A 25,817-nucleotide genomic window follows, 5' to 3' on the forward strand; every position below is an offset into this window, starting at 1 on the left:
TCATGTGGATGTGTGCAGTTGTGTGCATGTGTGTGTGCAGGTGTGTGCGTGTGCGTGCGTGCGCGTGCATGTTCCCGTGTCTACACCGTTGTTCAGCCTGGACACTGTCACCTCAACCAGCTGCCGGCATATAAATTCCGTAATGACCTCGCTCCTGTAGGCCTGCTCCTCCAATCAACTCTAATCTCTCCTGCCTGCATGCGATATGATTGGCCGCTTGATTGGAATGCTCAATTCAGCGCAGCAGGCCAGTCGGCCCCTGCTCTAGGCAATCTGACTGGGTTGGCTCATGGAATTAATTCTATTTTTCTCCTTTTTTCCTTCTCTTTCATCCATCAATCCCCCTTTCTTCCCTTCATCTCATCTCTCCATGTGCCTTTCTTTTCATCTCCCTCCCCTCATTTCCTTGACTATTCCCATCCCTGTGTGGCACACACATGTGTTTTACATACATTACACACACGTACACACATGCATTCACATACTCTGCTCCTTTCTTCTCTCTTTGATTCTCTCTGACTTTGTGCTTCTTCTCTCTGTCACATACAAACAAATACGCTTTGTTTGGGATTTTCTGTCTTTTGTTCTCTCTTATTCTATATCCTTACTTCCTTTATCATTGACACAAACTCTCTTTCTCACACACTCACACACACACACACACACTACAAACACACACCCTCATACCACTCATTACATTGCATCCATACCATCCCTGATACCAAAAAGCCGGCAATGCGTGTGTGGCCATGCCCCATAAAATAGGCCGCATCATCGAGGGCAGCCCAGCGGACCGCTGCGGCAAGCTGAAGGTGGGCGACCGCATCCTGGCCGTCAACGGCTGCTCCATCACCAACAAGTCCCACTCCGACATCGTCAACCTCATCAAGGAGGCCGGCAACACCGTCACCCTGCGCATCATCCCCGGCGACGGTGAGTCACCTGAGGGGGCGAGGGAGAGGGGGGTGGAGAGGGGGTGTGAATTATCCTTTTCATTTATCCTTTATTTAGGCTGCGGACGCAGATTTCTGCCAACAATCTGTGATGTGCGTCCAATTGATTTACAGTATCTGTAGTGATCACACCGAGCGCGGATCTGCTGCCCATTCGAATGCGGTGACCAGGCAACGTAACGGCTGAACTGTCACTCGCAATGTAGCCTGATCGATGGTTTTGTGTTATTTGAATGTTGTGAAAACATACACAAAATGCTTTGTAAATTCATCCATGTAAAATGGCTAGAAGACGAGCTCTTCTCTTGCTCTCCTAACGTTGGATAGTGAATCTGATATGAATGCTGATAACGGTCTCATATAAAACATCTGGAAACCCGCCGCGGATTTTCCGCCTTGAGTTGAACTTTTTTCAACTTGATCCGCCCGGCGCGGAGAAGCGGAGAATCTGCAATATTCGACGTGGAATCTGCTCATTTTCATTAACAAACAATAATACACACCCTCCTACTGTAAAATCCGCACCCGGTGTGATTGCAGCCTTAGCCAGGATTGTCCCATTGAAACATACTGAAACATAGTGCCCGAACAAAGTGCACAAGTGCACAAGTGCACCGCAGCAAGTGTCTCTTCTGGTAGGGAGTCCTGGTCAAAATGGCAGCCAACAACAAGTTCCAGACGCAGACAACACATCATAAGGAAAATAAACGTACATAAAACATTAACACATAATAAGATTGAAAGCACAGTGGCAGCTAAAAGTTTTGTCGAGTAACTCCAAAAGCAATGACATTACTCTGTGTATACAGTATTAATTGCTCTCCTAAAAGTCTCCAATGAAAGCAGAGTCCATATATTCCATATATACTCATTCCAGAGATGTGTATGAAAAGAAAAGCCTGTTTTCCCTAATTCAGGATGAGGGATGAGAGACTGTAGAAACAACTTGTCTGAGGAACGCGTACTATATGGTATTGTGCAAAGAGTATGGAGAGAAGCTGGGAAGGATGGAGGTAAAGGTGGGTGGGAGAGGGAGATGGAAGTGGGGAAAGATGGAGGGACGGCGAGAGAGGGAGGGATGAAAGGACAGAGGTAGGAGAAGAATACGGTAGCTGAAGAGAGGGGGTGATGGGAGAAAGGAGATATGAGAGGTGCGTGGGGGTAACACTTTATAATAATGGATGCATAAAAGCATCATAAGAACTTAGTAAATAATTAACGAATGATAAACTATTAATACTACTACTAATACTACTACTAATTATCTGCTGTTTTATTAATGCTTTACCAAATATCTACAAATAATATATGCAAGATTTGACAAACTTTTTAATGTACTTTTAATTAATTTGCAAAAAATAAAATTGATGAAATAAAAATATTAACAACATTTCCCACCCATTAATGTTTTGTTCATCAGTAATTAACTTCTTACTTACTTACTATGTCCTCATAATGCTTTTTATTTATCCATTATTCTTAAGTGCTACCGAGGTGGGGATGGGAGGTAGGAAAGGAAGGATGGACAGCAGGGGCGGACAAACTGGACTGAGAAAGTAAAAGTCCTGCCAGATAGTCCTTCTGCCTCTGCTCCCAAACACGGGTGATTTCACTGATTAGCTCATTAACCTGGCTGAAGGGGGTGTGGTCATTAGGACCAGCTGGTTCACTAAATTGACTGACGCAAATACGTTATGTGGCCTTTACGTTCTGAACATGAGATGTCTGCTCCTGGTGGCGGAGGAAGAGAGAGAAAGTAAGAAGCTGGTTATGAAAACGTATTGGAAGCTGAAAGCACATACGTTTTAGCCTCTGGTCTACATGCAATTTCAAAACATCTAACAAATATCCCATTTAGGGAGCTAAAACGCACTTGTCACAATGGAGTTTATATTATTATCCACGTTGTGTTTATATGTTAACGAATTGCAAAAAATATCTGCATTTAAAAATATCTGTGTATGTGTAACCAGCGCCTGAAGGAAAGAAGGAAGTGGGAAGAGGAAGAGGGGGTTTGGGGGTCGGGTAAGGGATGTCGAATAGAATTACTGTTTGTTGTTCAACTGTTTATGCACGAAAATGCCCAATACATGTGCAATACATGTGCAATACATGTACATACACGATTTGTTTGGCTTGTATTTATGTTTATATTTGAATGTTTTGACAGCAAACATTTTGAGCGCTTGAGAGAGGAAATGGGGGGGAGGGGGTACTGAGAGAGAAACAGCCATAGATTTACAGAATGAAGGAGTGTGTTTGTTAGCAAGTACATGTATAAAATATTAATATACATGTCTGCGTATACAAGTATTTATTTTTACAGAATGTATGTCTATATATATTGACAATATGTCTGTGACGTGTGTATCTGTGAAAGAGAGGGAAAATATGACAGGGTGCATCAATACGGTCTCTACGGTCTCACCTGTATACGTGCGTGTCTTCTTTAAGCACATAGATGACGTTTGTGTATTTGGAGTTTCATTTGTCTGTGTCTATGGGCTTCATGTCTGCATGTGAATGTGATTTTGTTGCTCTACTGGGCTGATATGTGTGTAGCACCAGTATATACCCTCATATTCATATATGTGTGTGTAGAAAAGGTAGAAAAGGCTGGACCCAGCGGCTACAGCTGTGTGTGTGTGTGTGTGTGTGTGTGTGTGTGTGTGTGTGTGTGTGTGTGTGTGTGTGTGTGTGTGTGTGTGTGCGTGCGTGCGTGCGTGCGTGCGTGCGTGCGTGCGTGCGTGCGTGCGTGCGTGCGTGTGTGTGAGTGTGTGTGTTTAATAATTCACCAGAGTGCTCTTTAATTTATATCCTGCCTGCGCTTCAGGATGCACTGGCACGCGCGCACTATGAAAAGCAAGCCTGTGACCAGAACACTGTAGCAGTAGCAGTAATACAGAATATCATCACACGCACACACACACACACACACACACACACACACACACACACACACACACACACACACACACACACACACACACATGGCAGAAGCATGGTGTAAGGCAGCTGAAGTAAAATATTATTAAAGCTATCCAATATACGTACAAAGAACATTTGTAATGTTGTGCTATGGTTTATTTTCAAGTAATGTTTTCACACATTATGATGCCTAATATTGGACTCCATCTTGCCACACAAACGCATGGACGCAAACGTAATTACTTTACCCACACACCCAAACACACACACATGCACATAGGGAGGCTGACAGGGGGGACAAAGGGTCTGTTGTCCAAGGCCCAGGGAAAGAGGGGGGCCAAAATTGGGTCCTTATTACATTGTATTTATTGGATCGGGGGCCCTTTCAAACGACGTTGTCCCGGGCCCGCCAAAAGCTGTCAGCAGCCCTGCACACACACACACACACACACACACACACACACACACACACACACACACACACACACACACACACACACACACACACACACACACACACACACACACACACACACACAAGAACTTTCACACCTTCTACCTTCAATTTGGAGATGGTAATATGGCATTTCAGTGGAGATAGTGTTCCCCACGCTTGACCTCCCCAAGCGTGCTCCAATGCATTCCTAATCATTTCGGGGCTTGCAAACCCCAAACCTTTCGTAGCATCTGCTCACAGCAGTGTGTAATAATGCACAGTGTGAGTTTTCATTATTAGTTATTTTTTCTCTCTCTCTTTTTTGTTAAACAACAAGCTGCTGGTGGTATTCATGGGCTCTCACTGAAAAAAACACTGCTCAGTATTCACGATCAGACTCGCATGCGCAGCACAGCGCAGCGCAGAGTCGATACACGATACACGCAGCACAGGAAGTATGGAGTAGATACTATGTGTAAGGCATACACAACTCACGTAGTACACATATGCAAAGTGCAGCACCCGCTACTCAAAGTCGTGCACAAAGCACAACAAACGTAGGTAGGTACGACTCATAGTGCAACCACACAGCCTACATAAGTGGCCCATAATTGCATTATATTTTATCCATTGGGCTGGAGGACCCTCTCAGATGAATTTGTCCTGGGCCCGGTGCCTAATAACAATGCGCAACCCACAGTAAACATCTGCATGCATAGCGCACAGGCACAGCGCATGTAGCCACACACAGTCCACAGAGAACCTCGTCATGCACACCACACTTATGCATATGTAGCCCAGAGTGGGCATTTGCATGCACAAACAAAAGACTTACGTATATGACACAAAATGAATAGACTTATGCCTTGTCCACACCAAGAGCGACCTACACTGCCTGGTAGCGGAGGTAGCAGAAGAAGTTTCGCCTTGAATTCACTGTATTCGCTCTGGGCGTGACATTTGCTTAATTCTAAATGAAGCTTTGAAAACACCATGTAAACATCTCTTAATTCTAAATTAAATGAAAGATCAAAGCAAACTTGACAGAACTATTTAATTCTGGATTAAATTTGAATTAAAAACATAATGTAAACGTAGCCATTGACATGTTTGATTTAGCTAATCACACAACGGCTCTGGCTTGACAGCCTGGGACTTTCGGAGTTATGAACATTCCAATTCGTTTTTGCCGAACCGCGTCATAGCTTATTACCATATTAGCTGACTTTTTATTGTTTTTATTGTTTATCTGGTCCCTCGCTTCGCTCCTGGCGAATTCGCTCTGGTTGCGCTGGTCGCGTGCCTTCCATAGAGAAATAATGATTTCCGTCGCCCCATTAGCATAGGTTGCTCTTGGTTTGAACAAGGCAATATTGTTTACAGTATGCACACGTAGACATTCCAGAGAGCACATATGCATACGCAGTCTATTATTCACCTCTTAGCGTCATTCACCCAGATACATCTGTTGCAACACACCTCATTTAGCTTCAGACTTACATTCCCAACACTGGGTGTAAAACACATGCTTCTGTTGATGAAGTAAGACAAGAAAATTCAGGCACATCTTTTCAGAAGTAAGACTGTCTTTATTTAGCGCTGGCCAGACGCCCACACATCTCACATCTTTGCTATTTGGTTTGCTGTTTACTCTTTCATGTGGTGGTGGTGTGTATGTGTGTGTGCACACGGGTGTGCACATGGATTAGTGTGTGTGTGTGTGTGTGTGTGTGTGTGTGTGTGTGTGTGTGTGTGTGTGTGTGTGTGTGTGTGTGTGTGTGTGTGTGTGTGTGTGTGTGTGCATGCCATGTGGGCACCTGGCTTCTGATGAACGGGCTGTCACACACACTTTTATCTGACACTGATATCTCTCTGAAAGCGAGGGCTTTAATGCACTCGGCTGTATGTTTATTTCATGATGTAAAACTCCTATTACACACACACACACACACACACACACACACACACACACACACACACACACACACACACACACACACACACACACACAGACATACACACATAAAGCACATGTATGCTTGCCATGCGCACATAAACCCATAAAAAGACTTACACCTCAGTGTTTCCCCCAGAAAATTGGTTAGTCAAGGTGGTGAGGCTTCGAGTCTGTCCCTGGGGGGCGGCGTGGCGGGGGGGGGGGGGGGGGGGGGGGGGGGGGGGTTGATGTCACGCACGGCACGAATACTGTTTCGGGGGTTTGGGGGGGGGGGTTGAATAATAACAAAGCTGTGTAGAACTGGAAAATATGTATTGACCTGCCATATCAAAACTATTTACAGAAGCTGAAAAGAAAAATGTAACAAAAAGTGCAGTGCAGGTTGTTTACATTAACGAAAAAGAGAAACCAAATGGAGTGCAAAATTGACTGGCTACCTATGACTACCTATGGCACATTTTGCAAGTCTTGTCCTTGCAGGCCATCCTTCTCGGTTTTTCAAAAAAGAGTTCCAGTGCCCTGTTGTAATTAAACTGCCCTACTGGTGGCCGTCATAGTGCTGCCCCCTGGTGGTGATCTACCGCTGCTGGTGGACAACCTGGGCTTGGAGCCATTGAAACCCATTCAAAACTTCATTTTTTCGATCTGACACAGAATATTTTTTAATTATACCTAAAGACACACCATTGGACTTGTTTAAAAGCTGAGAACCTCAGCTTTCCATAACTGAAAGCGGTATTTTCCTAGCATCTACCAATCCGAAGGTAGCCCACTTTAAGTGCGGAATTACTTTTCTAAAGATAGCGTTTTGTTTCCTTGGAAACGGACGCGGTTTATGTGTTACGCATACGCTATTTGACTCGGTTTTGCACTATTATGGATGAATTTCTAATCTTGACATGTTAATGGACAATCTATGCGAATTTCATAATGTGTTTTTATGTGATATGGGAGTAAATGTGTTTACATCCCGTCTGGGATTTGTTAAACTAGCTGGCCCGCTAGTTAGCTAGCAAGTGCTAGGTCTCTACACTACATCATGTCAAAAGTGGAAAGATTTGCCAACACTCAAGGCTGTGGATATAATGAACTGGTCCTGTGAATGTTCTCAGAATGTTTTGCTTTGACAAATTGCTGATATTATAGCATTACATCCAAATCCTGGTGTTTCTTTGTTTATGCTTGGGCCATTGAGACAGATCGATTCTAATATCTATTACCAGAGAGAGTTTATTTCTGCTATTACTTACTTGCTAGCTAACTAGCGAACTAGCTAACAAATCCCAGACGGGCGTACTGTTAACACATTTTACTCCCATGTTACATAAAAACGCATTTTGAAACTCGCACAGATTGTCCATTAGAATGTCAAGATTAGAAATTCATCCATAATAATGCAAACCCGAGTCAAATAGCGTATGCGTAACACATAAACCGCGTCCGTTTCCAAGGAAACAAAAAGCTATCTTTAGAAAAGTAATTCTGCACTTAAAGTAGGCTACCTTCGGATTGGTAGATGCTAGGAAAATACCGTTTTCAGGTATGGAAAGCAGAGGTCTAATTAAAAATATTCTGTCGAACATCGAAAAAATGTACTTTTGAATGGGTTTCAATGGCTCCAAGTCAGGGTTGTCCACCATTTCAAATTCGCGCGCTCCAGTGAAGGGGCATTCTGACGTAACTGCAACCCAAGAATTGAAAATAAAATTGTTTCAAAATATGGCCTCGAGGATGGACACACATGGCGTAGTAATAAATCCGACCACTAGGTGTCACAATTTAGTCCAACCGATGTTGTCCTAGTGCCTGCGCTTGAACATGCATTACAACTTTTTTTTTTTTTTTTTTTTTTTTTGCCCTCGGACGCATTTTTTTTTTTTTTTAGGGAACGTAGCCAAGGCGGGGGTGGGGTTTAGTCAAGGCGGCCGCCTTGATAAGAAAGCGCTGGGGGAAAGCCTGCACCTTGAAACAGACATCTCAACCATGCACGTGCACAACCATCACACATGCACATAATCTTATATCTATATTTTCCACCCTCTCTCTTTTCATCACAAATCAAACAATCTCTCTCTCTCTCTCTCTCTCTCTCTCTCTCTCTCTCTCTCTCTCTCTCTCTCTCTCTCTCCATCTCTCTCTCTCTCTCTCTCTCTCCCTCCATCTCTCTCTCTCTCTCTCTCTCTCTCTCTCTCTCTCTCTCTCTCTCTCTCACACACACACACACACACACACACACACACACACACACACACACACACACACACACACGCTTGAGCAGTACTATCCTTAGCTCCAACAACACAGACACATTTCTGTATTTCTGAGCTCCTGATTGGTTAACCTCATCTAGAGTCAGACCAATGAGGTCATCCCTGGGCCTTCACAGGATTTTCTCAGAAACCCTCCCCAAGGACTGATCATGAAGCAAGTCTTGGGTGTGTTGATAGAGGGAGAGGGAGGGAGAGAGAGAGAGAGAGAGAGAGAGAGAGAGAGAGAGAGAGAGAGAGAGAGAGAGAGAGAGAGAGAGAGAGAGAGAGAGAGAGAGAGAGAGAGAGAGAGAGAGAGAGAGAGAGAGAGAGAGAGAGAGAGAGAGAGAGAGAGAGATGTTTTAAAATTCACTTATTGACCCAGCGTCCACTGGATGAGGCAACACCAGCGGCAAAGAGGATAGAAGAAGGGAAGAGAAAGAGAGGGGGGAGAGAGGACGGATAAGAAATAATGGAAAAAGCAGAGAGAAAATCTAAGATCAGAGACAGGGAGAAATGAGAGGTGAAGAATAAGAGAAAGAGAAAAAAAAGAGGAGGGGAGTAAATCGGGGAGAGAGAGACAGGCAACGAGAGAAAGATTAGAGGAGAGGGGGTTATAGTCATGGAGAGAGCAAAGAGATACAGGGAAAGAGAGATGAGGGGAGGGGAAGAGTCATGGAAAGAGAGAGAGAGGGAGACAGCAAAAGAGAGATGAGATGAGAAGAGAAGAGTCAGGGGAGAGAAAGAGAGAGAGAGAGAGAGAGAGAGAGAGAGAGAGAGAGATTAGATGAGAAGAGAAGAGTCAGGGGAGAGAAAGAGAGAGAGAGGGAGAGAGAGAGAGAGAGAGAGAGAGAGAGAGAGAGAGAGTAGATAAGTGGATGCATGGTGTAGAGGGAGAGAAGATGTGAGGAGGGGGTGAGAGTCGAGGGGGAGAGAAACAGAAAGAGAGAGGAGGAGGGGAAGAGTGATGAGAAAGGAGTGAGAGAAACAGAGAGAGAGAGGGAGAAGAGAGGAGGGGGCTAAGAGTCATGGAGAGTTAGTGTAATTAAGTGGAGGGATGGCTGAAGGAGGCCTGTGAGTGGAGAGGAGAGGAGAACAGAGGAGGAGAGGAGAGAAGAGAAGAGAAGAGGAGAGGAGGAGAGTGGAGAGGAGAGGAGGAGAGTGGAGAGGAGAGGAGAGGAGCGGAGGAGAGTGGAAGCTGAGAGGAGAGGATGCTGAGGGTCTTAGTTATATGGCCTGTTAAACACAGGATGACAGTCGCTTTGAGAGATTACTCTCCACACAGGCTATTTTTAACCTCCACACATGCCCAGGGGAGCACATCGCCTCCCGGAGCATAGGGCATGTGTGTCGTGAAGACACACGCATTATGCATACACACACATGGCCACACACACACATATATATACACACATATGCACGGGTGTACACACACACACACACACACACACACACACACACACACACACACACACACACACACACACACACACACACACACACACACACACACACACACACACACACACCAGAGGGATATGCAGGGATGCATAGTTGAAGATGTGTTGCAACAGTTGCATGCATGTGTGTGCCAGAGAGAGAGAGAGAGAGAGAGAGAGAGAGAGAGAGAGAGAGAGAGAGAGAGAGAGAGAGAGAGAGAGAGAGAGAGAGAGAGAGAGAGAGAGAGAATGTGTGTTCGTGCGTGCATGCGCGCGTGTGTGTGTGCGTGCGTGCGAGGAAGGTGTGCTTGGGGAGTAGTGATTCAGTGTGCGGTGGGCTTAGGCCTCCAAGCTGGAGTGCTTGAGAAGAAGAGGAAGATGAATATGGTGATGATGAAGATGGTAGCGAGCTACAGACTGGCTCCTGGCCTTGGCACGTCAGCTCTTTACTCTCTTCTCTTCTCTTCTCTTCTCTTCTCTTCTCTTCTCTTCTCTTCTCTTCTCTTCTCTTCTCTTCTCTTCTCTTCTCTTCTCTTCTCTTCTCTTCTCTTGGTGATGAGGTTGATGTGGTAATATGGTTTGATAATGACTTAATAAAGGATTGTTAAACTTCTCTTCTCTTCTCTTCTCTTCTCTTCTCTTCTCTTCTCTTCTCTTCTCTTCTCTTCTCTTCTCTTCTCTTCTCTTCTCTTCTCTTCTCTTCTCTTCTCTCTTTATTAGCTTCATCAGCATGACAGACATTGTCAAATGCTAAATTTCCTCTTTCACACTACCCCTATCCATCTAATTCATTCATTTCTCTTCATTTGTTCTCTCTTTGTCACTCTTTCAACAAGTCCTCATTAGGGAGAAGGTTCTATGCTTGTGTTCTACACTCACTGGTTTTGTTCTGGTGTGCCGCGCATACATCACACAGCGCATAATTATCAGAGTGGTTCATTTGATGTGTCTCGTCCAAAACATTTTTTGACAGAATCTGTCTTTGCTTCTCATTAATGACAAGCGAGCAGCAGGTGTCTGGTATGAAGCATTCATGCCGGCATCATCACACTAATGAGCAAAAATAACAACATGCAGATGTTTGTCCCGAAGCAATCAGAATTCCAGACTGATATATGGACACACAAAAGTAATAAGAGTTTCCGAGTTAGCCATATCCTGATTCGGTGCTTAGCTGCTTAAATTGCCTGAGGACTTTTAATCGAACAAAAAGAAAGAAATCCCTGCAGAAACAGAAACTCCTCTTTCAGTACAAATCATTCCCACTGCTCAAAAAGTGATATTTCTTTCTTTTTTTTCAACACTTTTTTTCAGGTGCCCTGATAATGTCACTAGAAGTTCAGGCAGAGTAGAGAAAGTGTCAGCAAACGCTCAAGGGAAAGGTGAAGGTCAAAGATGGTGGGGATTAAAATGTCTAAAACAGCTGTCTTCTCCCTCTTGTATCCTTTTCCTGACAGAGTCCTCCAACGCATCCCTCCTGACGAACGCTGAGAAGATTGCCACCATCACCACCACACATACACCTCAGAGCTCTGAATCTAGGTGAGTAAAACACACACAAACACACACACACACACACACACACACACACACACACACACACACACACACACACACACACACACACACACACACACACACACACACACACACACACACACACACACACACACACACCCTATATATCTATCTATCTATCTATCTATCTATCTATCTATCTATCTATCTATCTATCTATCTATCTATCTATCTATCTATCTATTGACAGTTAGCTAGCTATCAGGTTCTCAGTACTAATTGATTGACATTGTGTAATATTTGTTTACAGGAACAACGCTAAATCCAAACAGGCTCCCCAGTCTGCACAAACACAGTCTAACCAGGTGAGCAATAACAACACCCTACTCCTACTCTTACTCCCAACAACCAACCTCCCAACACCCAAACCCACCCCTACCAGACAGTGAATCGGTACAGGGGGAGGTACACAAACCCAGCCCTACCAGTGAATAAGACACGCACAGACCTACAGGGAAACACAACCCCTACCAGACAGTGAATCGGTACAGAGGGAAGGTACCTTTTTGATTGGCTAAAATGGCTCTCTCACCAATTTGCTATTTCATGTGACAGCGAATGCATCACCTCACATTATCAGACTATGGTTCTTGTCATTTTGTAGGCTACTGGCTTTCAATCTTCAAGGCCACCTCCACTCCTAATCCCCACAATCCCCTCTGTTATCCTAGAGCTGTGCACTTGAACTCTATCTATTCTATTTGTTTTTCCCCCACCCCTTGCTTACCGCCATATGGTTGACAATGCTGTTGTTATTTGGCCCCCAGACCAGCTGTATCTGTTGCTATTGATTGTAAACAAACAATGCTGTTGGTTCTGACCCTGCTCCCCATCAAAGGGCCAGTGATGGGCTCGGAGCCGTAATGATTTTTGTTTGTGTTTTGTCTGAGCACGAACGGCCAAACGCAGCCGCTTTACAGTTTTTGTTTTGTCTGGGGCAAGACTGTATTTGTGGACTTTGTTTTTTGCTGTTGTTATTGTTGTTGTTGGAGTCGTTTTGAAATTCAAAGCAGAGAGCTATTTTTCTCCCGCATTGTCTGACGGATAAAGAGGTGACGATTGTGTAATTGGGTGTGAAGGATAACGTTGACATATTTAAGCATTCAGTTCAGACAACAGGTATTGCAGCTCAGGTCAGTGTGTGAATACAAATGTCTTAGTTTAACTTGGGCACTTTGTGAGACCTTGAGGTTACTCCAGAAAGCTGGTTCAGTTGCATGTTTGGGTGTGTTACTCTAACAAGTTAAAGTCGTAAATCTAGAGAGGAAGAGAGAAGAGGCCTTTGATTAACTTCAGCTGCAAGAATAAATCCATTAAGCCCCCATTGTAGGAGAGTTACTAAGAGTATGTACTCTGAATTCTAAACAAGCTACTTAACATACTCCTCTTGACACAGTTCCTGACGAGTCACTGTTTGATGATGCTGTCATTGTGGTGTCAAGTGAATTGTTATGGCCGTTCAGACAAGAGTGTTAAAGTTACGTTTCGTCTATAGGCAACTTGTGCCCTTGCTTTGCCCTTGCACTGTCTTCTGTAGCCTGTCGTCTATGGAGGATCGAGTTAAATATTCATGACTCGAAGGGGAGCTGTGCTGGGGATCGATTTTGGCCAAGTTTTTTAGTGGGACAGCACTTAATGAGATCACAACCTCTCTCAGACTGTCCACCCACCACTAGCCCCCTCCCCCAACACACACACGCACGCACGCAGCGCGCGCACACACACACATAAACACGCCCCTGTCTCCTCTTGTCCCTCCATTGACCAATAAAGATTTAAGGTTAATGCATTCCGCTATTTACAGTATCTCTCGTCTCCTGCTGCTTTCCGCTCATATCTCTACATCCGGACAGCCACATCACGCTGTTTCCTCATGGATTATTTTTTTGCTCTATTTTTTTAGCAGTCTGTTGATTTAGTCTGTCTGTCTGTCTGTCTGTCTGTCTGTCTGTCTGTCTGTCTGTCTGTCTCTGTCTCTGTCTCTGTCTCTGTCTCTCTCTCTGTCTCTCTGTCTCTCTGTCTGTCTCTGTCTCTCTCTCTCTCTCTCTCTCTCTCTCTCTCTCTCTCTCTCTCTCTCTCCTGCTCCTAATTTTGCATGTGTTCTGTTACTTGACTACAGTATACTGTTTATGAATGTGTGTGTGTGTGTGTTTGGGGCTTCAACATTGATCAAGTAGCCACACAAGCAAAGAAAAACAGTGTTTTGAGGTCCCAAGGCTTGCCTGTGGAGTGTTTGTACTATGGTGCCATGTCTGCTTGCGTCTTTCAAACTTCCTGATAATTTTTTTGTTTGTGTGTTTGTTTGTTTTGTCTTGTTTTCCCTCAGGATGCGGAGTACTACTCGGTGGACCTGGAGCGAGACAGCAAAGGCTTCGGCTTCAGCTTGCGAGGGGGCCGCGAGTACAACATGGACCTCTACGTACTCCGGCTGGCGGAGGACGGGGCGGCCGTACGCAACGGGAAGATGCGGGTGAGGTCACCGCACTGCACGAGACCTTCCACAGCGCAATTATATTACATTACATTATTACACTAAGCTTTCATCCAACGCGACTTACAGATAGCATAGGGTATTGGTTACAGTCTCCAGAGCTGTAGTATAGATACGTAGGTGCCTTGCTCACTTTTCAGCCAAGGTTGGTAAGGGTGGGGATTGAACCTAAAACCCTGTGATCTTCAGTCCAACTCTCTAAACATTACACTACACATAATAGAAAGGAACATCTGTATCATACACAGCAACAAATCATAGCACATTTTGTCATTGCAGAGTGTAGAAAAAAAACTACGTATGAAACTCCCACACACTGACCATTTCATAGTTAATGTATTCACATGTTGGCCTTAGATGTATTATTAATTATGATACCACCTCATTATCATTGCACAGTTCAGAACAGTATTAATCGTCACAGCACAGGAAGACACAACCTGTTACAACTTAGAACAATACAGTACAATACTGCACAGCTCCCTGCAGCCAGTGTACCCCACTGCTGCACTACCACAACAGCACAAAGCACTGTTTTTGAGTTTTGCTTATTTGTGGCACGGTGTGCCGTAAGGGAAAAAATACATCACCCACACTAGCAAATTGGCAATGAAAACAGTACCGTAACAATGGACCACAAACAGCGCCAGAATAATGCACCACTAAACTGCAAAAAAAAACTGATTGGACTGGAAATAACTCCTACTCACTGAGCATAATTTGGTAAATTCTCCCTATCAGTATCAAGTATCAACTCTACTCCACTCATCTCAACTTTACACACATTACACACAGTATATAGGACATTTCATATGACAAGCATGGACCCTATGTTCGTTGAGTAGAGAAATGACCTAAAATGAAAACAAACTTTTTAAAACATTTTTTAAGAGAGCAAAGGGTACACAATGATTAACAGAATACATTAAAAACTAGAAATGCACTCTGAGACTGTAATCCTCCACCAAGGAAGCGGTTGGTTAGAACTTTTAACTATGTTACACCCTATTTTTGTTTTCAGCCTTTCTGCCTTCTTTTTGTGGTTAGTAACTGGAATGTCAACATTCGCCCTATCCCGCAATTTAATTTGCGTTCACTAGGGGCGTGTAGATTTGTAACTCCAGAACTCCACAAAGTTTCGTCCAAATCCGTTCATAACTTTTTGAGTTATCCTGCTGACAGGCAGACAAACAGACAAACCAACGCTGCCGAAAACATAACGTCCTTGGCAGAGGTAAAAAAAAAAACTGTAAAAATATAAATCAGAATTGCTTTCCAAACTTTGTCATCCAGTGTCTAACAAATGAGTAACCGGTGCCAGTTGTTTGTTTTATCGAATCACTATTCACAACTGCACCATCTAACTTCCATTTCACTTGACACACTGCCGGTGATTATGAGCGAATGAGGGAGGGACTGGGGGTACACACTGAGGGCCAAATTAGTCTACATATCGCCTCACCACACACACGCACACGCACACAGACACACACACACACACACACACACACACACACACACACACACACACACACACACACACACACACACACACACACACACACACACACACACACACACACACACACACACACCAACTATCCATCTCACTCTGCCACCCCTCACCTCACCTCCTCAATCTTGCCTTGCTTCTCATAAAGCCCTGCCCATAATAAGGCAATTAGCACCGAATTGAACTGGGTGATAATGAAACGTGCCGAGCATCTCCCCCATTAAACCTTAATCACTTTGGCCCTCCGTGAACCCCGCTCTGATGTCTCCATCGCAGCCCGTAGAGATGCCCACGCACACGCACAGGCATACGCGTACACACACACACACACACACACACACACACACACACACACACACACACACACACACACACACACACACACACACACACACACACACACACACACACACACACACACACGTGGATGGATGAGGAGTTGGGGGGTGGATGGAGTTGGTGGTGTGATGGGGTGGGGGGCTGAGTTGAGTGGAGTTGTGATGGGGGTACACCCGGCCATCACTCCGTCCCCATACTAATAAGGGGGAGCCAGACACAGGTGTATTAGGCAAATGAAGAGTGGTGAGGCCATTTTAAACACTGCTTACTCTGGATGGTGGGTGGGTCTGGGTTCGTTATAGGCATGGTGGGGGATTTGAATTAGTGTTTATGTACTGTGTAAACGAAGTCAGAGTAACTGTGAAACTGACAGGTGGAGCATTTGTTGTGTGTGTGCACGCACGTGTTTGTGTGTACGTGTGTGCCGTGTGTGTGTGTCCATTCAGGTCGGAGATGAGATTCTGGAGATAAATGGCGAGAGCACCAAGAATATGAAGCACTCTCGTGCCATCGAGCTCATTAAGAACGGAGGTCGGCGCGCCCGCCTCGTCCTCAAGCGTGGAGACGGCTCCGTGCCCGAATATGGTGGGTACTGTAGCAATCAGGCATCGGCGCCACCTTGTTTGGAACCATAACTTGATTGCCTCTTGTTTTGTTCTCTCTCTCTCTCTCTCTCCCTCTCCCTCTCTCCCTCTCTCTTGCGAGCTCTCGGTTTCTCACAGACTTTCTCTCTTTGTCTTTGTTGCACACACACATGGTCTTCCTTTGTTTCTGTCTTTTCTCTCTCTCTCTCCCTCTCCCTCTCTCTCTCTCTCTCTCTCTCACACACACACACACGCACACACATGCACACACACACGCGCACACACACACACACACACACACACACACACACACACACACACACACACACACACACACACACACATACACACACCTCTTCCCTCTCCCTCCCTGCCCCTGTACTGGTACTACAATCCTCATAATAATATAGTAGTGCATAGTTTCTATTCTATGGCCATCTGCCCCTTGAATCCCTTGGTCCCTTCCCCCCCCTGGTTCTCTTGACTTCCTTGTTGTATGTATTCTCCCCTTAATACTTATTAGTCGGGGTGGAATACGATGTGCCCTGTTGTTGATGATAATCACCGTGTAATGATCTGCTCGACGATGGCTCATTTTGTAATCCTGTTGTCCTCTCAATGACATCTTTCTGGAGATTAACCGACCTGCCGTCAACTGAGGATGAGACCGGCCGACAGGGCTCTTCTTTTCTTTTCTTTTCTTCTCTTCTCTTTCTCTTCTCTTCTCTTCTCTTCTCTTCTCTTCTCTTCTCTTCTCTTCTCTTCTCTTCTCTTCTCTTCTCTTCTCTTCTCTTCTCTTTCTCTTTCTCTTCTCTTCTCTTTTCTTCTCTTATTTTCTCTTCTCTTTTCTCTTTTCTTCTCTTCTCCGGCTGTCCTTTCTGTTTAAAGTTTTCTTTGAGGCAGTTGTCATTTAATTGCTTTTATCCGCTCTTAACCTTTCTTTTTATTTTAGGGACACTTTCGACCATGTAATCTGATGGAGGAATTTTTAAGCAGAACATTTTTGTTCTCTGTTCTACTATATCTATGTCGAGGATCTTAACTCTTCTCTCTGTCTTATCTCTTTGATCTCACTCTTTCACTCTTTTATTCATCTCTCTCTTCTTTACTGGTATCTCTCTCTCTTTCTCTGGCTGTCTCCCTCTTCTTTCACTTTCTCTTCTTCTTTCGGCCTGTCTCACTCTCCCTTCTCCATCTCTGCATTGCCCCTCTCTTGTCCTTTTTCTCTGGTTTCTCCTCTTACTCTCCAATCTGTTTCCCCCCTTCCCTCTCCTTCCTCCTTCTCTGTCTCTCTCTCTCTCTTTCTCTTTCACTGGGCTCTCTCTCTCTTTCTCTTTTTCCCTCCTCTTCCTCCTTGTGTGTGCAGCGATGATGCCCCCACATCTCGCTTCGTGTATGAGGAATGATAAGTTGGGCGAGCCCTGCTTCTACCTGATGGGCCAAAATCAGACCACGGTTTGTAGCCCGCAGTGTTCCACCGTGACCTCCCTCCCCTCCCCACCTCCCTCGCTCCCTCCCTCCTTCCCTTCCCTTCCCTTCCCTTCCCTTCCCTTCCCTTGCCTTCCTTCCTCTCCTCATTGTGAACTTACCACCCCAAAAAAAACCTTCTCCCAAACCCCATCTCCATCAACCTGACCTCTCCAGTTCCCCAACCCTGAACTCCCCCCTGGAGAACCGTGTATGCTCACCCCATCCGCTCCGCTCGCCCTTCTCCACTCTGCCGTTCCCTTTGTGCTTTGCCTCCATGATACCCATATGACCCAATGGGTTGCATTGTGTGGCAGTGATGGCTGCATAACCGCCTGCGTCAGACACACTATGGGCTCCTGGATACACAGAGGAAATGTTTGAATTTATGGGTCCTTCCATCTGTTCTCTTACAAAAAAAAATCATTATCTCATTCATTATTCTTGGATGGATAGAGACCTTTATTCTATTTACAGATATTGTAACCAATGATACTTAACTAGATGGAGAATCTCTGTCTAGTTAACATGAGGTTAGGCCCTAAGGCCTAAGACCTCAGGGTTATGGACTTCAATTTGAGTTAAGGTGATAAGGTAAACGGTCAAGAAATGGAAATTAACTCAAATAAAGTCTATACCATCTGTGTGCATGAGCTAATTTAGCAATCAAAATTAAGAGTCACCAATAAATAAGAATACCCTAAGTTCCTCTGTGTGACCAAGAGCAGCTGTCTGTGTAACAGGCCGCAGGCATGCCGACGAGTCCGCATTATGTGGCTGTGTCTTGGTGTGTGTGTGTGTGTGTCTCACTGTATGGCCGAGTGCTGTTAATCCCAGAATGCATTGCATCTTGGCCCTTAACCCCCTCACCCCACCCCCTCCAACCCATCCCAACCCCCAACCCCAACCCCTACCACATCCAACCGCCCAATCACCCGCTGGAATGGATTCATGTCAACACTGCTGTGGCATTAGTCCTCCGACAGGGTTGGCTCACCGGGTTGCCGTGGAAATAGCAGAACTCCACCGCTGTAGATGTGGCCGTGTTTTTTTGTCATCTCTCATCGTTGTTGTTGCTGTTGTCTGCTGTTGCTGTTGTCATCGTCATCTGTTGTTTTTTTATGCTCATTGTGACATTGGACCTTTGTGTGAAAGTGTTCATGTGCTGTGTGTACGTGTGGTTGCTGTTCCTGTGCCACTGTATGTGTTTCTATGGTGCCAGGCTATGACCCTCCAAAAGGGAACCACTTGGAACTTCACGCTTTTGTTCACGCCGCAACTAATGTTATGTTCACACCTACCAGTACCCTGAAAAGTTGCACCGCACAAAACAACCCAATACATGTACTGTACATTTAATTTAAGAGTAATTAATCTCCCTGTTTTGACAGCAGTATTTGATGACTGCAACTTGGACATTGGTCTAAGTGCTAGTAAATGCCATTCTAATTAAGTGTCGTTATGAAGTCAATACATGTTGTGGATTGCAATAAGTATTGCAGATGTTAGCGTGCACTCATGCATGGCAACTGTGCAGTGCATGACACCAGAGTGAAGCATTAGCAGTTTTTGTTAATGTTAATTAAGCTTTGTGCCTCATTCCCATTGGATCATTATCACGTACACTTGCCAATAACTCTGCTTAGAGCACAAACGCACCAGCTTCAGCTCACACTGAAGTACTAACACCACGCTGGAATGCCTGAAGAGTGTGTTTTTGCCACTCTCATCATTTGGCATGTAGTCGTTCACTCTTAGATGGAAACACATAGTGCTGGGTAGAACCTTCTGGTGGATTCAGCAGCGAGACGCCATTTCTTTTCACCGCAAGAAACTTTTTCTTTTCTCAAGTCAGATGTTGGTTAACATTTTGTGAGGAATTAGAAGGTCTACCCAGCACTTTTAAAAAGGTTCTCCAACAAAGAGGGAGATGGAAAACCTTTTTTTTCTCAAAGCTAAGAGTGTCCTTCCTCACTATGTGCGGCCTTGTTGAATGACTTCATCTTTTTTCTTCTCCTTGCAGACGGGCCCAATGACGGGTACCCTCCCTCACCCGGGAAAAATCTTCCGGAAATGAGAACTCTGCCGCCAAACAGCCGTTTCCACATTCCATCCGAGTCCAGCTACTCACCCGACTACCACACGACCCCACCACGACACAAGGAGCAGTGGATAGAGAGAGAGAGCGAGCGAGTAGAGAGGGAGGACAGGAGGGACTACGCCCGTGTTCCTGCCAGCCAGCAGCAGCAGCAGCAGCATCTTCAACAGCAGCAGCAGCAGCAGCACTACCACCCCTCATCCCAGCAGCATTACCCACATCAACAACAACATCATCAACAACAACATCAACAACAACAACAACAACAACAACAACAACAACAACAACAGCACCATAACTGGAACAACCAGCAGACACCATCTCCGGACGACCCCAAGAAGAACAACCGCCGCAAGGTGAAGAAGTCTGAGTCGGAGAGCGGCATCGCCAAACTGTTTAAGACACTGCGCAAGGAGGGTGGCTTTGGACGCAAGTCGTCCGAGCGGGACTCCCAGGGCAGCAATGGTGGTGTTGGTGGTGGTGGTGGTGTGGGCACGTTGGGCCGGCGCGGGGGCCGCTCCCCAGACAGGAAGTCCCAAGGCTCGGCGGCGCGGGTGCGCCAGGGATCCCTGGATCGCTCCCCGACCCGCCGCCGCAACTCCTCACCGGACCGTCGCCGCGCCAAGTCCATGGACCGGCGGGCGGAGTACCGCGACCGCACCCCCGAGCGTGCAGCCTCCCGCCAGTCCAGCCACCTCCTGCTGCGTATGGCCCACACCCCCGACCGCCAGGCCATCTATCGGCCGCCGGGGGTGGCCCGCGACCCCCAGACGCCTGGCCGCATCTCCCTGCGACAGGACTTCTCCACCCCGGAGAGGGCCAACAACGGTCAGGCTATGGCCGCCTCCTCCATGTCACTAGCCCGCGGACGCACCCCCGAGCGGGGCCTGAAGAACGGCAACGTTCTCCGCGATGGAGACCGGGACCGCGACGACCTGATGTGGGGCCTGAACGGCACGCCCGAGAGACGCTACCGCTGCGAGTCCACCTCGGACAGCAGCAGCTGCAGCTACCAGGACCCGCCACCCGGCCCGGCCCGGCTCAAGGACTACTACAGCACCAACACGCTCAAATCCTGCGGCTCCAACGGCTACCCGACCACCCCAAGGGGTCACGGGGGACAACCACACCTGCCCGAGCCCAAGCGGCGGATCTACAAGGAGAACCACACCGACCTTAGCATCTGATGACCTCCGCCTCCACCACCACCAGGTCTACTGCTCTGCTCCGCACTGCACTGTACTGCACTGTACTGCACTGTACTGTACTGTACTCTACTCGCTCTCTTCTGCCACCTGCTGGACTACTGAGGACTACTTGAGCTGTGAAACAGAAACAGACATACCTGAAGTGAACTGCTCAATCGACTGGTTGTGATAAGAGACGTTACTGGTCGGTTTACATAACGATGGCAGTTTGATACATTGCGTGGTTGACCGTTTTTTGGTTGTTTGCTTGACTAATGTTGACAAATTTCAATGTTGAAATAATTGATTGATTGATTGATTGATTGATTGATTGATTGATTGATTGATTGATTGATTGATTGATTGCCTGGATGTTTCTTTGCCTAATTTTGGTTAACTAAGTGATTTCTTTGAATTTAAACTCCTGTGTTCCTGTTGAATTTCACAGCCCACAGGGGAAACAATCTTTTTTATTTTGATCCTTTTTATTTGTTGGTTGTGCTGAGTAGAGCATGAGTAAGTGAGAGAGTGAAAGAGATAGATGAGCTGACAGAGAGAAAGAGAGACTGAAGTGAGACAGAGAGAGAGAGAGTGGAAGAGCGAAAGAGAGAGAATGCATTGGAACGTATGAAAGTAACGTAAGAAAGTATGTAAGTCTGTATGATGATTTGTAAGTATGATCTGTGAATGACCTTTTTTTAGACATCCAGGCCTCGTTGTTTGATCGAAGAATATCATTATTATTCTATAGCTTTTATTCTGATAATGTTGTTTATGATGAGTCACGTGTGCACCAGCCCGACTATGGACCCTGGTGTCGAGATTCCAGAGTTGTTTTTAATGGGACTCCTGTGTGTTTGTCACCCCCACCCCCATCCCACTCCTTCCTACCACCCTTCCTCTAAACCCCTTCTCTCCCCGACGTTCACTCACCCACCCACCCACCCCCCTCTGCCTCCCAGAGGCAGGATATAGCACAAGCCTTGAGACACTCTGTACATTCGATGAATGAATGCCCCAACCGGACTGCAGCCCACTCCGCAATAGGGCCGAGCCTGGCCCAGACCTGACCCACACCCAGCGGTTTCAATCGGTCACTGATTTCAGAAAGTAAAAAATATACATATACCACATTTTACATTTAACTTAGGTGGCTTCACTATGTGATCTACCTGTTTGACTGCTAATGTGTGCTCATTACAATCAGCTGGTTTAGAGCTGGCTGTATCAAATGTGTGATAAGTTTTTTTACATTCTGAACCTGTCATTGACACCTCTTCCCATGCCTGATATAGAGCCGTTCAGGGGTGCATCTCTGCACAGCATTGTTGCTAACTAAGTTAGTAACTTACTGGTTGCAATGCAATTTCCCATTAGAAACCTACTAAGTTGCTAACTGGTTAGCAAAGATGCTTTCGAGAAACGGGGTCCAGGTTGTGCATTAGGGTCAGGTCAGGTCGGGGCCAGAGCGGCTCTGTTCAGCTGCTTGTCACGTGTGGCCTGATCGTTACGTAATGAAGGCAAATACACTGTAGACGTTTAAAAAAAAGAAGAAAGAAATAATAATTAAAAAGGAAAAGTGAATGCTAACTGCGATGCTACTGTTGTCGAATGAAGTAATATATTTAAAGAAACAAATAAAATTCCTTTTGTGAAGATGTTTTATTTTCTTTAACGAAATTGACACAAGTGCAGGTATAGGCTAAGGGCAACAGAAGTGCAGGTTCATTGCCTGTCGTGAGTCTTACTGTTCATCTTATTTGGTTTTTTATTTTATTTGATCAAAAATCAACCAAAATCTACTCAAACCTAACATCCATTTTCATCTCAGTCACATGCAAACAATTTCACATGAACACAGTTTTGCTACAGCACAACTTCAGTAACACACACATACACACACACACACATGCACACACACATACACACACACACACATACACACCACTCTATGCTAAAACGCTGGTCCTATTCTCCAGAAATGTAGTTGTTCAACAATGTAGAGTACATTTTCTGACATATCACCGTTCACCGGCAAGGTGTTACAATGTCTAGGCCTGTTCTTAGCATTAGATAATAATAGCAGTGTTAGGATATGATAGCCATCAAACCATCTCTCGCCACAGGCCTGTACTTGAGCCCTGGCTGACCGGTCCTCCTATAGGGTATGAGTGGGGGTAGAATATCAGCAGTATTAGTTTCAGCTGAGCTATCACTTTTAGTCAGCAAAAAAGATCATTTTTCTTCTGATATAAATCCAGAGTCCTTAAAAAATCCAACAACCATGGCTATAGTACACCCCAACAAACGCAGACCCCCTCGGTCAGACAAGTTGCATCTCTCTGTGAAGCAGGAAACTCAGGAACATGGATTTTAAGTATAAATATGAAATAAGGAGAGAGAGAGAGAGAGAGAGAGAGAGAGAGAGATAGATAGAGGAAGAAAGAAAGAAAGAAAGAAAGAAAGAAAGAAAGAAAGAAAGAAAGAAAGAAAGAAAGATACAAAGAAAGATACAAAGAAAGATACAAAGAAAGATACAAAGAAAGAAAGAGAGACATCTTGTCAGCTTGTAAGTGGATTCTACTGAACGTGTCCAGAGGATGAGTTTTCTGTTGAAGACCCAGAGGGTAGCTCAGCTCAAGCTCAGGCTTAAACTCAAGTAGCAGCAGCAGCAGCAGTGTTTGAGCATGCAGTGGTTGTTAGCCAGCTGCCGTTTCAACACTCGCCAACCCCATCTCGCCTCCTTCCTCCACCAACTCATGTTTAGTTCATAACCCTGAGAACATGAGAAATTAAACCACCACCAGATATTAGCCAGTGCCACAGCAGCTCAAGCTCCCCCCCATCCCCGACCTTTAGCTTGCTGAGGAGGCATATATGCCTAGATGGCTGGCCCCCGCGCCTGTTTGCTCGCCCAACTGCTCACCTCCCACAACAGAAATTAGCACAAAAAATGCCCCTCTGCAGGTTTGATGGCTGGATCGTCAGATTGGGTGGCTTAAGAATGCACACAGGCAGACAGCCCATGTTGGCTTTATCAGGCAGCATGTGCGGGATGAAAATCGCCTCCACGCACACTGTATGTGTGTGTGCTGGCATATGTGCATGCATGAGTTTGTGTGTACTTATGTGTTCGTATGTAGGCCTATGTACAGTATGGATGTGTGTGTGTGTGTGTGTGTGTCCCTGTGTGCATATTGCCACACCGGTCCTCTGCATACAACACAGGCTGTCTCCCTGCTGTGCCCTTTCTCTCTTCCTATTTGTTTTTTTTTTTCAATGACAGCCCTTTGTGCTAACAGTTTGATCAAAGACCTGCCAGCCAGGAACCGCTGAACCAATGTGGAACAGAATCAATCTGCCCAGCTGAGCCAAGCTATGTCAGAACACTGGGGCGTGACTGATGATGTGATGCTGTGTAGACTTTTGCGTTCGTGTGTGGTGATGGTGGTGGTGTTGTGTGCGTTGGGTATATCAGCGCATTTGTTTGTGGGCGTGTTAGTGTGTAAGCATGTGTGTACAGTGTATATTTTGTTTGCAAGTATGTGTGTGTATGTGTGTGTGTGTCTGTGAATGTGGGTGTGTGTGTGGACTCATGAATATGACATGTAACCAGATACATCCGACAAACATTGACCACCATTGACCATGCTCCACCATCACTGTCTCCACCATGGTACTGTACCTATAGCGATCTACGTATCAGCGGACCATCACCTGTACAGAATTTTACTACTGTATGTAAACTATAGAAAACCTGTGGACGACAAACTGTTGCCTTTTTTCATGTACAGAAGAGAAATTTATGAGAAAAAAATCCTCTTGCCATGAGGGATGTGATTTGTGTTTATATCTTCTAAAATAAAATAAAAATGGGATGGAACAGGGAGGGAGAGGGGGAATGTGAAAATGTAGGCTACTGGAACTCTGAATCAGAAGTGCAACGGTGTGTTTTTTTTAGAAGGGCAAAGAAAATATAAAAATGAGACTGTATTAGTACAATTGAAGAAGCTACTGTTTGTCTGGATTTGGGTATCTCTCTCGATGGTTAGCCTGCCTTTGTATTATAAAAGCACTTGTTATGCAGTCTGTGTTCTCTCTGAATCATCCCTCTCGCGATGTTATCCAGACTTCACGCTCTTTCTGTGTCGAGAAAAAAAAGCAGTACCGTGTATATGGGCCAATCTTTTTTTATTTTATAAAACACTATGCATATATAAATACTACATTGTTCATAGCTTTATGTAAATTCATGAGGCTATACATAACATTTAGTCTAAAAGTACAAGTAGATGTGGACTTACCCAGTAAAAGCTTTTTTTTGTTTCTGTTCCTTCAGATGGATCACAATGTATATGTAGCTATTAAAAAGAAGTCTGTGAATGCTATTTTTATTATCAAATAAAGTTTTCCATACAAATACACCGTAAAGACAAGTTTTCCTTTTCTGAGTTCTGTGGTAGTATTAACACTGAAGTATGTACATGTAGATACAAACCCCAACTCCGGTGAAGTTGGAACGTTTGGTAAACTGTGAATAAGATCAAAATGCTATCATTTTAAAAACATTCAATTCATTCATTAGATGGAGAGTAGTTAAA

The 25,817-nt window shown here is 45.2% G+C and overlaps 1 protein-coding gene across 15 annotated transcripts in view; it reads left to right on the top strand.

Annotated features, from left to right (window-relative positions):
- Positions 1-23,643, top strand: part of LOC134457044 (membrane-associated guanylate kinase, WW and PDZ domain-containing protein 1-like) — a 230,339-nt gene extending 206,696 nt beyond the window's left edge. For 11 of the 15 annotated variants that reach the window (XM_063208788.1, XM_063208789.1, XM_063208794.1 and 8 more), the window contains 6 exons: positions 730-933; positions 11,417-11,501; positions 11,788-11,842; positions 13,864-14,007; positions 16,327-16,465; positions 19,955-23,643. In XM_063208788.1, coding sequence (XP_063064858.1) covers positions 730-933; positions 11,417-11,501; positions 11,788-11,842; positions 13,864-14,007; positions 16,327-16,465; positions 19,955-21,216 — 1,889 coding nt within the window. In that variant the 3' untranslated portion in view covers positions 21,217-23,643. Of the gene's footprint in view, positions 1-729; positions 934-11,416; positions 11,502-11,787; positions 11,843-13,863; positions 14,008-16,326; positions 16,466-17,830; positions 17,920-19,954 lie in introns of all 15 variants that reach the window. The other 4 variants (XM_063208796.1, XM_063208799.1, XM_063208793.1 and 1 more) reach the window with 2 other exon arrangements.
- Positions 23,644-25,817: the final 2,174 nt, after the last annotated feature.

Source organism: Engraulis encrasicolus, chromosome 10 (genome assembly GCF_034702125.1).
Source record: "Engraulis encrasicolus isolate BLACKSEA-1 chromosome 10, IST_EnEncr_1.0, whole genome shotgun sequence".
NCBI classification, from domain to species: Eukaryota; Metazoa; Chordata; class Actinopteri; order Clupeiformes; family Engraulidae; genus Engraulis; species Engraulis encrasicolus.